Raw genomic sequence first — 10,099 nt, 5'->3', positions numbered from 1 at the left:
TCCACCCCCTTGGTCCTTCACCTCAGCGAAGAAGAGGGAGGTTCACATTGTGTTTCTTAAAATAATTATCTTAACATCTTCTTACTTTGACATCTGCCCCTCTCCTACACATATATACTTCTCTGGAATGGAAAGAGAAGCTAGAGAGAAACCTAGAGAAGACTGAGACCCTGGAGCTGGATTATGTTTCCATAAATATATGGGTACTTTAGGGCAGAACCAAAAAGGCAAGGGGCCCAAGAGTACAACAGAGAAGTATGCAAGTGGGATAGCAGAAAGAACTTCCCGACTGTGAAGGAGGAAACTGAGACAGGAATAAAGCCAGTCCCTAAGCTTTATCCTTCCCCTCTGCCTCTGCTGCAAGGAAACAAAGCAGTCAGATGGCAGTGGGAAGATGGGACAAGGTATGCATACCAGGAGCCATTTCCTATATCCTCAGTTGGGTTTTTTGATTGAGGAATGTTTCTGGTCAGTTCTTTAGTCTCTGACTGGGACCGCAGGAGGATATGGACAAAGGATAGAGAGATCAAATTTTCAGTCAGGCTCCTGTGTTTTCATCCCTTCCTCCTAACATTCATGCTGAAGATTTCCAAAATAGAGCCTAGATTAGTGGTTACCTAGGTGCAGGAAGGCTTTCTGGGCCTGGAATGGAAAGAATTGAGAATAAAAGGGATGATTTAAAATAAGACTTTAAAAAAAAATGTACATAGGAGCATAGATCTATAACTGGAAGGACCTTTGGAGCCCATCCAGTTCATGTAAGGGGTGAGGAAAATGGGATTTAGATTCAGTGGAAATTACACAAATTTGAACTTAGAGCCAAAATATACTTTCCAATCAATCGGGCTGCATCTTCAATCTCTTCTACGCCAAAAAAAAAAAAAAAAAAAAAAAAAAAAATCCTGCCTTCCCTATTTTTGTGCTAAATTGTTTATGCTACAGAGAAACCTCAAAGTCTGGAGTGACTGTGGTAAACAGAAGGGTATAACTTATAGACCTTCTCTCTGTCCCTTTCTCCCTTCTCCCCTCCCTCCGGCAAAGGTCTGTTAGAGAGAGGAAAGAGGTGACCGCAGTAACAGAGAAAGGACACGTTCAGCTTGAGTCATCTTTATTCCCCAATTCCTGGGGTGGAGCAAAGATCTAGGGCTGAGAGGAGGCGGGGAGAAACCCACCTGTCCCTCCTATTCCCTCACCTGGGGCCGTCCCGAATAACATGGTAATCAAGAAGAGTTCCCACCCCCCACCCTGCCCTAGCCACTGCCCAAACAACAAGTCACTGAGCAGCCCCCCGGGAGTCTGGGAGGGCCCCGGGGCATTGAAAGCGCGTTTGTTTGGGGAGGGGCTATAGGTAAGCTTTTGCCCCCGCGGTTTAGGACCCCTTCCAGCTCTGGACCATGTCTTGTGCCGCGGGGCTGTCGGTACACAGATGCCCAGCGCAGGAGCCAGTGCCAGGGCCCCGGGAGCAGCTGCTGTAGCCCGGAGCTCCGGAGGGACTGGAGAGGGGCTCTCCGCCGGCGCCAGCCCGGCGCCCCACCGTGAGGATGCCCGCGGCGTGGTTGCCGCTGGCTTGCAGGAGCCTCTGGAGCCGTCCCTGCAGCCCGGAGAGGCCCGCCCTCCGTTTCCCCAGGGTGAGGATGCCCGCCGCGTGGTTGCCGGCTCCGTGCAGCAGGTCGTAGAGACGACAGGAACAGGTTTTCTGGCGGCAGCAATTGGGCATGGGCTGGGCTGCCGCCCGGGCCGGGAGCAAGGCCGGGAGCACCAGCAACAGGAGCAGCAGTGTCACGGTGGCCCAGGGAGCCTGCGGTGGGGAAGGTGAAGGGAGAGTGGGCACCCCGGGCAGGGGGGCAAGCCTCCCCCACCCCCACACCTACACTCCCGACTACTGCCACCCAGAAATTTCAGTGCCAGTAAAAATAAGTTTGTAGAAAATGGAATCTCTGAAGCCTGGGGGTTTGTGCTGCTCTAGGGGACCAAGGGTATGGATCTGGAACTCCCCACACTTTTGGGAGGTCTTACCAAATTCACTCTTGTTAAGGAAAGGTAAAATAAATAAATAAAAATAAGATAAGGAAAGGTGAAAAGGGGGAAGGGGAAATAAATTGTGCCTGTCCATAACAATGGGGCTTGGGGGGCCTCCTATGAATGGATGTATATATAAGCTATGACGCCCATCCATCTGCTCTTCATCCCAGAGGGTCTCAGACAAATCTATTGGTCTTTTTATGAGGTGAGAGTCCACCTTTTTTCTGTTTCCTTCCCCCACTGATCTGTCTTCCTCTCCCCCCAAGAAGGATGGCGCACACAGAGTGAATTCCAGTTCATAAATCAGAGGAACAGTCTGAAGGCCACGGAGGAATCCTCTTCCTTTTGACAGCCACTCCCCGGGGGACCAGAGCTGCTCCTCAGACCTAGGGTTGTGACCTCACCCACTCCTTGCCCTCCAGCTGCCTGGCTCAGGTACCACAACCAGGCGTGGAACACAGTCCCGAGCCGGGGACTCCTAAGCCCTCCCTAAGGTCAGACAAGGCTTTCCCACCACTGAGGTGATCGCGACCCGCCCTGAGCCTCCCGTTCCCTTCCATTAGATCCTTGAGGCCTTTACCTTTGAAGTGCTTGGATCCATAGTGCAGGAGCCCTGGAGAAAGGGGCCGCCAGAGCTGTAAGGCTGTCCAGTCACAGGCGCAGGGCCAAGCAGATGCTGGGCAGCAGTGACTGGGCAGCTCTCGCCCCGAGGCTTATAGTGACTGTGGCTTGTGGGGGGGAGGGACGGGCATCTACGCACATCCCTCGGATCAGACAAAGCCAGAACCAAGAATACCATCCTGGAAAGGGGCTCGTCTCCAGGCTGGGGACGGAAGAATGAATGGGTGACAGTGTGGGTCCTGGGGAAGATGGAAAGCTCCCTGGAGATGACACCGGTCGCTGGGCATTAATAAGGCAACTGCAGACCCAGGAATCCAAGAACACAAAAGCAGCGCCAGCTCTAGCTGGGGACAATGAGGCTGAGGCTGAGGGGAAGTGAGGGTCGTTAAACTAATTAGAAGGCATGGTGAAACTGGGAGGGGGGCAGATGCTGCGTCTTTTCCTGGACATGATGCATAAGCTATATGTAGCGAGGGAAAAGGATGAATTATTAGTAACTCTTTATTCTCATCTCTTTGTCTCCTCGAGGCTCCAAAGCATTATTTTTCAGGAGGAAAAAAGAATGCCCTCGTCTACCCCCATATTCCCTTTTTTCAGCTCCCTTCTCCCCTAGTTTCAGAAATAACTTTTTTCCCTTTCACTCCACCTCACCGCAACTCTGAGACATAGAATCGTCATACATATAGATCTAGGCAAGTTTATTGTGACCTGGCTTGACAGATTTCTTTGGAAGCATGGGCCATCTTTTGCCTAGGCTCAGGGACTGGTTAGGTCTCCTATGGTCTTTTATTATTATTAATCCCACTGCCCCCATCCCTCCACCCCCTGTTATTTCTTCCCTAACACCAAGGCAGAAGGAATAACAGTAGTGGAATGGAAATAAAGAATAATGCATTGGGGGAAGCTAGGTGTGGCCCAGTCAATAGGGCACTAGCATCAGTAGCCTTAGTTCAAATCTCACCTCAGAAGCTTAACACTTACTAGCTGTGGGACCCTGAACAAGTCACATAACCCTGATTTCTTAGTCAAAAAAATAGAGGACAGAGTCTGGCTCCTGGCTTGTCCACAAACTAGCTGTGTAGCTTTTAGCCAATCACTTAATCTCTCTGGGACTCAGTTTCCTCTTCTCTAAAATGAGGTGCTTTCTAAAGCTTCCTTCCAGTTTGGCAATTCCAGCAAACTGTTCTTGTAACAGGGTTCTCAGAGGCTGACATGATACCTGGCCATTAATCAGTACAGACTCTTGAGAACTGGGGACTGGATAACTGGGATGGGGCTGCTGCCAAATTATGGCAAAGGCAGTGAGGATGAGAAGAGGGGAGGAGAGAGTGGTTGGTTTCTAGTTGAGAGGCTCCAAACTTGTAGAGGATTGAGAAGGGAGACTGACTTGCCAATAACCTTCCTAATCTCCGATTTTACACCATATCTCTTAGAGATGTTTAGATATTGTGGCAAAATAGAGAAAGAACTGGCCTTGGAGGCAGGGAAATTCAGGTTCAAATCTAACTTCAGGCACATATGAGCTGTGAGAGCCTGGGAAAATCACAACCTCTCAATGCTCTCTTAGAAACAGAGAATGTTTCCTCATTCAGAAGATCCCTTATATTATATATATGAAGTCACAGGCTCAATGTCTATCTCTACCCTAGTCCCTATTTTTAAAAATCAAGTCAATGAAGGGACAGCAAGACACCACATCCATTCAGCTGGGGGGAAGGAAAGGGAGAACAATGTCCCTCACCTCCTGGCACTTTCATTTCTGATAAATGTACCTTCCTCCACTGTCTGCTCAGCAGTTAAAGTTAATATCACTTAGCCTGGATTGGGACCACAAGGGTTCCCAAATAAGGTTTTTTCCCACTTTGAGAAAGCAAAGAGATACTAGGGTGACCACCTAGAATCAGAGAGCCCCCTGGATTCATGGGCTTCCACAGAGACATATGAGAGAGAGACATCTGTGATGGAGGTGGGGCCTGAGGACACTCAAGACACCACCTTCCTTAGCAGAAACTGGACCAGGTCTCTCTGTTTCAGGATTCGGGGCATCTCTGGGGGAAAGGAGGAAAAGGGCATAAATGAGGGAGAGGAGGAAAGGAGAGTCCGAAGTTCACGAAAGCCCCCTTGGCCCACCAGGTGGACTTGGGCAGGTCCAATACTGCCTCGGAAACGGAGAGACTTGTAGGTGGGGGATGCTTCCTGGAGGCAGTGATCGAGCTGGGAATAGAAAGAACAAATAAAGCTTAGGCCAAAGAGTGTGTTTATAGGGTGTAGGATGAGTTGGGACTGAGGCTATAAATCATGGACTTATCACAGCTAGAAAAGATCTTAGGGTCTCTCATCTCTCTTTCCTCCATTTCCTTCATTTTCTTCCCTGATGAGTTCCTCTCTCTCCTCATCCCAAATGAATCCAAGGATCTGGGGTAGGGGAAACCACACCCCTTTTTCCTTACTCTCTTACCTTGTGTCGATGGTCTTCAGATAAGCCCCTTACTCCTCTCAGTTCTACAAATACTTCATAGTGAGGAGCAGAGGCATCAGAGAAGGAGCCTGCAGAAAATCCACTCTTTACTTGAGGGATCTCTAAGAGAGTTCTTATCTCTCCTTAGTTCCCATCTTGGGGTACGTGGAGAAAAGGGACAGGTTTTTTGGGGGAGGATGGGGGCATATTTGGGCTTGTAAGTGGAGAACAGAAAACTGCTATTTCGTAAGAGAAAGAAAAAGGAAGGGAAATAGCACTCCAGAAGGGCTGAAGATTAGACTCTGGGAGAGGATTTCTATCAAGAGACAAGGAGTTGCCATCTGCCTGGGAGATATCAGCCTTGGAGTAACTCTGGGCAGTGGGAAGTAAGAGCAGAGTGGTGGTAAAGGGCACCTCCTACAAAGATAGGGGACTGGACAGCGTGACCTCAGGAGGGGGAGATAGGAAAATGTCTTACCCACAATGCTACTTTCTGCACAGCAGTAATCCAGCAATTTGGCCCCTGGCCAGAGCCCCACAGCACAGAGCAATGCCCCAGAGAACACATCTTCAGAAATGCCCTCACCTCGGACATTGAGGGACTGACCCAGCCTATGGGGAGAGGAGGGTGGGGAGGGACCACAGAAGTCAGATCAGCTTCCCAAGGAGAGGAGCATTTAGGGACACTCTGTCTCCTACTCCTCAGGAAGGGGCTGACAAGAACCTCCCGGGAGTTTCAGAGAGAAGATTTTGGGGGCTAGTTTAGAAGGAAGCCAGAATTTGGGATTAAGGATAAATTGTTCTCTGGAGTCTCTCAGTTGGGAAGATCCTGCCGGATCTCTTCCAGACTTCTCAGCAGGGGAACCTTTCGGTCCCAAGGCTTTGTCTTGGTCTGGGATGTCTCAATGTCTCCTCCACAGTCCCCTGGAAAAACCCTTTAGCATTTCCCTCAGTGGGTCACTCACCTGCGGACAAATCTGACGACAGGACATTGATTGTAGAAGTCAATGACTTGGACCACATCCCCCAGGGGACACCTATGCATGGCAAAGAGAGGGGGTGAAGAGGTAACAAGAAAGGGATAAATAAGGAAGAGCCTCTTGCCTCCACCCTCCCCTGCTTTACCAGGGGCCTCTTTGTTTAATCTTCCTGCAGGAGAGAAGGTGGGGCGGGGGCCTGGGGGTGGACGTCACCTGGTGAGACGAGCACCACCGGTCAGCACCAGCTCATATTCTTTCCCTCGCAGGGCCTCTCCTAACAGGAGGGTGCGGGGGGCCTCCTCTTGGCTCCTCTCCCAGGCTGGGAGCAGTTCCACAAAGGGAGGTCCTGGGAGTAAAAGGTAGTCTGGCTTCTGCTGCTTTGGGCAGAGGTTCAGTCCGATCATACCTGAGAGCAGGACGAAGGTGGGGCAGAGAATGAGCAGGGAGCTGGGAGCCTGAGCACGAAGCAGACCCTTCCCTTAGCTTCCCCAAACCGGTTATGTGGCAATGAGGCTGTGAGGATTGCCTGAAGAGAGGCATCATGGGATATTCCCTCCCCTGCTGCCCACCTGTAGGGGAAGGATGGGGCCTGGTCCCGTACCTCATGATGGGCTCTGACCCTCCCCGTTTCCATGCTCGGCTTTTTACCTGTTCTTCCTGCAGGACCAAATTTCCTCCACCCACCCTGGCTAAGTCATGACCCGGCTCCACTCCCTGCTGCCCCCAGGCCCCCTCCAGAGCTCTCCCACTCCCTGACCTCCGGCAGCCACATAAGCAGGTGAGAAGAAAGGCAGCCCTTGGCACCAGGTAGCCCCCAAGGCGGCCTTGGCTACATCTTGCCCCCCTGCGTCCATGGTCACCACCACCTGCAGTTGGGGCCAGAGCCTTCGGACCAGGCCCTGGGGGCCCTGCTCCAGTTCGGTTTTCAGCTCCGCTGCCCGGTTGGGGGCCGGGGGCGAGAAGCCCGGCTGGCCAGCAGCCACTGCTTCCACCAGGCCCTCCCAGTCAGCCCCAAGGCAGCAGAAGACATCCAGCAACTCCGTTGCTGTCCCGGCCTCTAGCACCTGCAGATCCCGGGTTCCAAGAGCTGCTAGAAGCAGTGTCCGAGGGTCCCCTGCATCTGCCCCAGGGGGACAAGCCCAGTCCAGGGGTCTCAAGGGCCAGGGAAGGGAGCAAGGCCAGGGGGAAGTGAGGGTCAAACGGGCAGTGCCTCCTGGGACCAGTGCCCCTGGATACGTCTCCTTCAGAGAATTGAAACTCAGCAACATGGCCTAGAAAGAGAGATGAGGAGGGCTGAGAAGGCTCAGTTTGAGCTCTCCCACCCCCATCACAAGCCTGGACTGGGATCGCCCGCCATCTCAGGGCCAAACCTCCGGCCACTGCTGGGATGTGAGCTTCAGGGCTCTCGGGTGGGAATACCTTCTACCCCCTGGAGACACTCTTCCCACTTCCCCTGGCTACCTGTAAAGAAGACTCCCACAGGGTGGGGTTGAATGGCGGATGCTGCAACTTTGCCAAGCCCTCATCCGAGCCCCCTGTCTTGCTGTGGGGATCCAGGCAAGGCCGAATCAGAGGGAACTGATTCCGGAAACCGTCCAAATCTGTGCAGATCAAAGATACCCCCCCCCAGGGAAATACTCGGATCAGAATCACCCCACCCCTGTGTGGGAGGGCTTGGGGGACAGGGGAGGAAGGCGGGAGGAGCGCCTTTGTCCAGAAGTGCTGAAGAGGAAAGAGCCTCTAGGGCTGGCTTGGAAGGAAAGCAAGGCTGGGGACCAGGAGAGTCTGCCTGACCTACAACAGGGAGCATCCGTCAGGCTGGTATCCCTCTGAGGAGCTGATCAGCTGGGCAAAAGGCCTCTTTGTGGGGGTCCCTCTTATTCTAAGACCCCGCTGGAAGGGGACTGCTGGGCCCAGATGTTCTCATGTGTGTGGTTCCTCTAAGTCTACGTGCTCTGTATTCACAGGTTTATAAATGTAGCGATGGAAAGGACTTTGGTCCAAATCTCGAGTTTTTTCAAGTGAGAAACAAAGATCTAAAAGGTCCAGCATTTTCTCCCTCTATCAGTGGATGTGGGAATTTAGTGGGTGCGATGGAGAATGCTGGGCTTAGGAGTCAGGAACTCCTGAGTCAGCATCTCCAGCTGTGTGATTCCTGGCAAGTCACTTCCCTGGATTCTGCCTCAGTTTCCCCCTCTGTAAAATACCCCTCCCTCCCAGGATCATCGTGGGGATTAAGAGACAGCATTTTTGCAATGCTTTGCACACCTCACAGCTCTATATAAACGTTATTATTGCCATTCCTCCGTGTACACCGGCTGCACCTGGGAACCTTTCCCATAGTCCTTTGGAAAAACCCACCTGGTATTTCCCCCCGGGGGCAGGTGGCCCTTTGAGGTCCCCGAAGACATCGCTGCAATGTCTGCTTCTGGCTCTGGTGGACCTGTCTGGTGCTCTCCTCCAGGCGCCACTTGGCCCAGGCTGCGGCCCAGCCCAGGGCTCTCAAGGCCGCACGGTGGCCCCAGGTCTTCCTCACCCTTCGGGACTTCTGCCACCAGAGCAGGGTCAAGGGCAGTAACAGCAACAGCAGCAGCGGCGGCAGCAGCATCTCCCTAGGAGGTTCTAGGAGAAGGACAGGTGAATCGCAGCCGCTTCTCCCCGGCTCGTGGCACCTGGGGGACAACCGGGGCACAGGGAGGGAGGCGGGCTCCGAGGAACGGGGGGCAGCAGGGAGGGGAGCATCCTCTGAGGCTGCCAGAACGCCAGTCCCGGCCCCCCGGCCACCTCATCTCGCTTTCCCGCCTACCTCCCCTCCGGCTCCGCGCGACTCCCAGCACGCACCGGCTCTAACCCCCCTCCTCTCATCCCCTTTTTACTTTTTCCCTGTGCTCCCACTTCCTTTGGGATTCCAGCGAATGTCTCATCTCCTCCCTAAACCTCAGTTTCTAAGGGTCCTTCCGGGTTTCTTCCGGAAACAACATTCCTCTTCCGGACCAGAAAGAGCTGAAGTTTAAAGGGCAGGGCCCAGCCAGGGAAAGCTAGTGGCTCGGCAGCTCCCGGGCTTTGCATTTATGCTGAGGGGCGGGGGTCTTACAGGGACCGGCTGTGTGCCACTGCCGACCCGGGGCTCTAAGGGGAGGGGAAGGGGAAAACTGGAGCCGAAAACAAAGGCTGGGGCCAAGCGGGGAGTGAGGGGGAAAGGGTCTCTGGTGTGCGAGCAGCATGCAAATGAACACCTGTTTGGGAGGTCTTCGAGCTTTCCCATCCTGGCTTGCTGCCTCAGAGCCCGGCAGCTGCCGAGTAAAAGATCAGAGGGGTAATAGGAGCTGGGGCTGCTTGGGGAAACGGCCTCGGAGAAAGGCCTGAGGGCCTGAGATCCCCCTGCCCAGCCCCTGTGAACAGCTCCTGGGACACAGATATGGTGGGGAGACACCGGGCCCTTGGTCATTCATGGCGGCCGCGTCCACTCTTGGTGACTCAGGGCCACCCACCTGTGAGCATCCGGGGTCACGGGGCTTCCTGCTGCCAGGCCTGGCACTCATCCTCTGGGCTAGCCCCCCCCACTGGTGATCTTTGGATCCAGGATTCAGCCAGACACATGCAGGCCTGGAGAGGACAAACATACTGATTCTCAAAGATGGAGAAGAGTAAAATCTCCAAACTTCGGGAAAACCTTATTACTAAAGGGAGGGTGGTTAAACATCTAGAAACCCTCACAAAGAATTAGCACGACTCCATCAAGAACAGGCAGTCTTGCGGACATGATTTTTTCCAACAAGACGCTGATTCAAAGCAATTCCAATAGACTTGGTGTGGCAAATGACAAGAGAATGTGGACAGAAGCATCGTATTTTTACTTTGTTTTAGTTGTAGTTTGCTTGTTTTTTTTCTTTTTCATTTTTTCCCCTTTGATCTGATTTTCTTGTACAGCACGACAAATATGGAAATAGGTTTAAAAGAACTGCACGGGGCATCGAGGTGGCTCAGTGAGAGCATCAGCCCTGAAGTCAGGAGGACC

General features: G+C 52.9%; 2 protein-coding genes across 5 annotated transcripts; both read right to left on the bottom strand.

Annotated features, from left to right (window-relative positions):
• Positions 1 to 1,091: 1,091 nt before the first annotated feature.
• On the bottom strand, positions 1,092 to 3,032 carry HCRT (hypocretin neuropeptide precursor). Its single transcript, XM_051994446.1, has 2 exons — positions 2,603 to 3,032; positions 1,092 to 1,798 (listed from the first exon to the last, which is right to left on the bottom strand). The coding sequence occupies exons 1-2, from the start codon at positions 2,819 to 2,821 to the stop codon at positions 1,370 to 1,372; spliced, it is 648 nt and encodes a 215-aa protein (XP_051850406.1). The 5' UTR covers positions 2,822 to 3,032; the 3' UTR covers positions 1,092 to 1,369.
• A 294-nt stretch (positions 3,033 to 3,326) lies between these two features.
• On the bottom strand, positions 3,327 to 9,069 carry GHDC (GH3 domain containing). 4 transcript variants are annotated; one of them, XM_051994442.1, is made up of 9 exons: positions 8,958 to 9,069; positions 8,443 to 8,703; positions 7,543 to 7,682; positions 6,839 to 7,352; positions 6,295 to 6,487; positions 6,067 to 6,138; positions 5,580 to 5,713; positions 5,102 to 5,190; positions 3,327 to 4,857 (listed from the first exon to the last, which is right to left on the bottom strand). In XM_051994442.1, the coding sequence occupies exons 2-9, from the start codon at positions 8,687 to 8,689 to the stop codon at positions 4,627 to 4,629; spliced, it is 1,620 nt and encodes a 539-aa protein (XP_051850402.1). In that variant the 5' UTR covers positions 8,690 to 8,703; positions 8,958 to 9,069; the 3' UTR covers positions 3,327 to 4,626. The 4 variants fall into 4 exon arrangements, with proteins under 4 accessions (XP_051850402.1, XP_051850403.1, XP_051850405.1 ...); XM_051994443.1 differs by having other exon boundaries at positions 8,888 to 9,055; XM_051994445.1 differs by having other exon boundaries at positions 8,977 to 9,054.
• Positions 9,070 to 10,099: the final 1,030 nt, after the last annotated feature.

The sequence above is a fragment of the Antechinus flavipes genome, chromosome 4 (assembly GCF_016432865.1).
Source record: "Antechinus flavipes isolate AdamAnt ecotype Samford, QLD, Australia chromosome 4, AdamAnt_v2, whole genome shotgun sequence".
Taxonomy (NCBI): domain Eukaryota; kingdom Metazoa; phylum Chordata; class Mammalia; order Dasyuromorphia; family Dasyuridae; genus Antechinus; species Antechinus flavipes.
Note: the sequence above shows the minus strand (reverse complement) of the source record. Positions and strands in the feature narration are given on the sequence as shown.

Coding starts and splice junctions, on each gene's coding strand:
- HCRT (XM_051994446.1), bottom strand. CDS start 2,821: ATGGTATTCTTGGTTCTGGCTTTGTCTGATCCGAGGGATGTGCGTAGA. Junction 1,799..2,602: donor TGGATCCAAGCACTTCAAAG/GTAAAGGCCTCA, acceptor TCCCCACCGCAG/GCTCCCTGGGCCACCGTGAC.
- GHDC (XM_051994442.1), bottom strand. CDS start 8,689: ATGCTGCTGCCGCCGCTGCTGCTGTTGCTGTTACTGCCCTTGACCCTG. Junction 7,353..7,542: donor TGTGGGAGTCTTCTTTACAG/GTAGCCAGGGGA, acceptor CTCTCTTTCTAG/GCCATGTTGCTGAGTTTCAA. Junction 5,191..5,579: donor TGCAGAAAGTAGCATTGTGG/GTAAGACATTTT, acceptor GATTTTCTGCAG/GCTCCTTCTCTGATGCCTCT.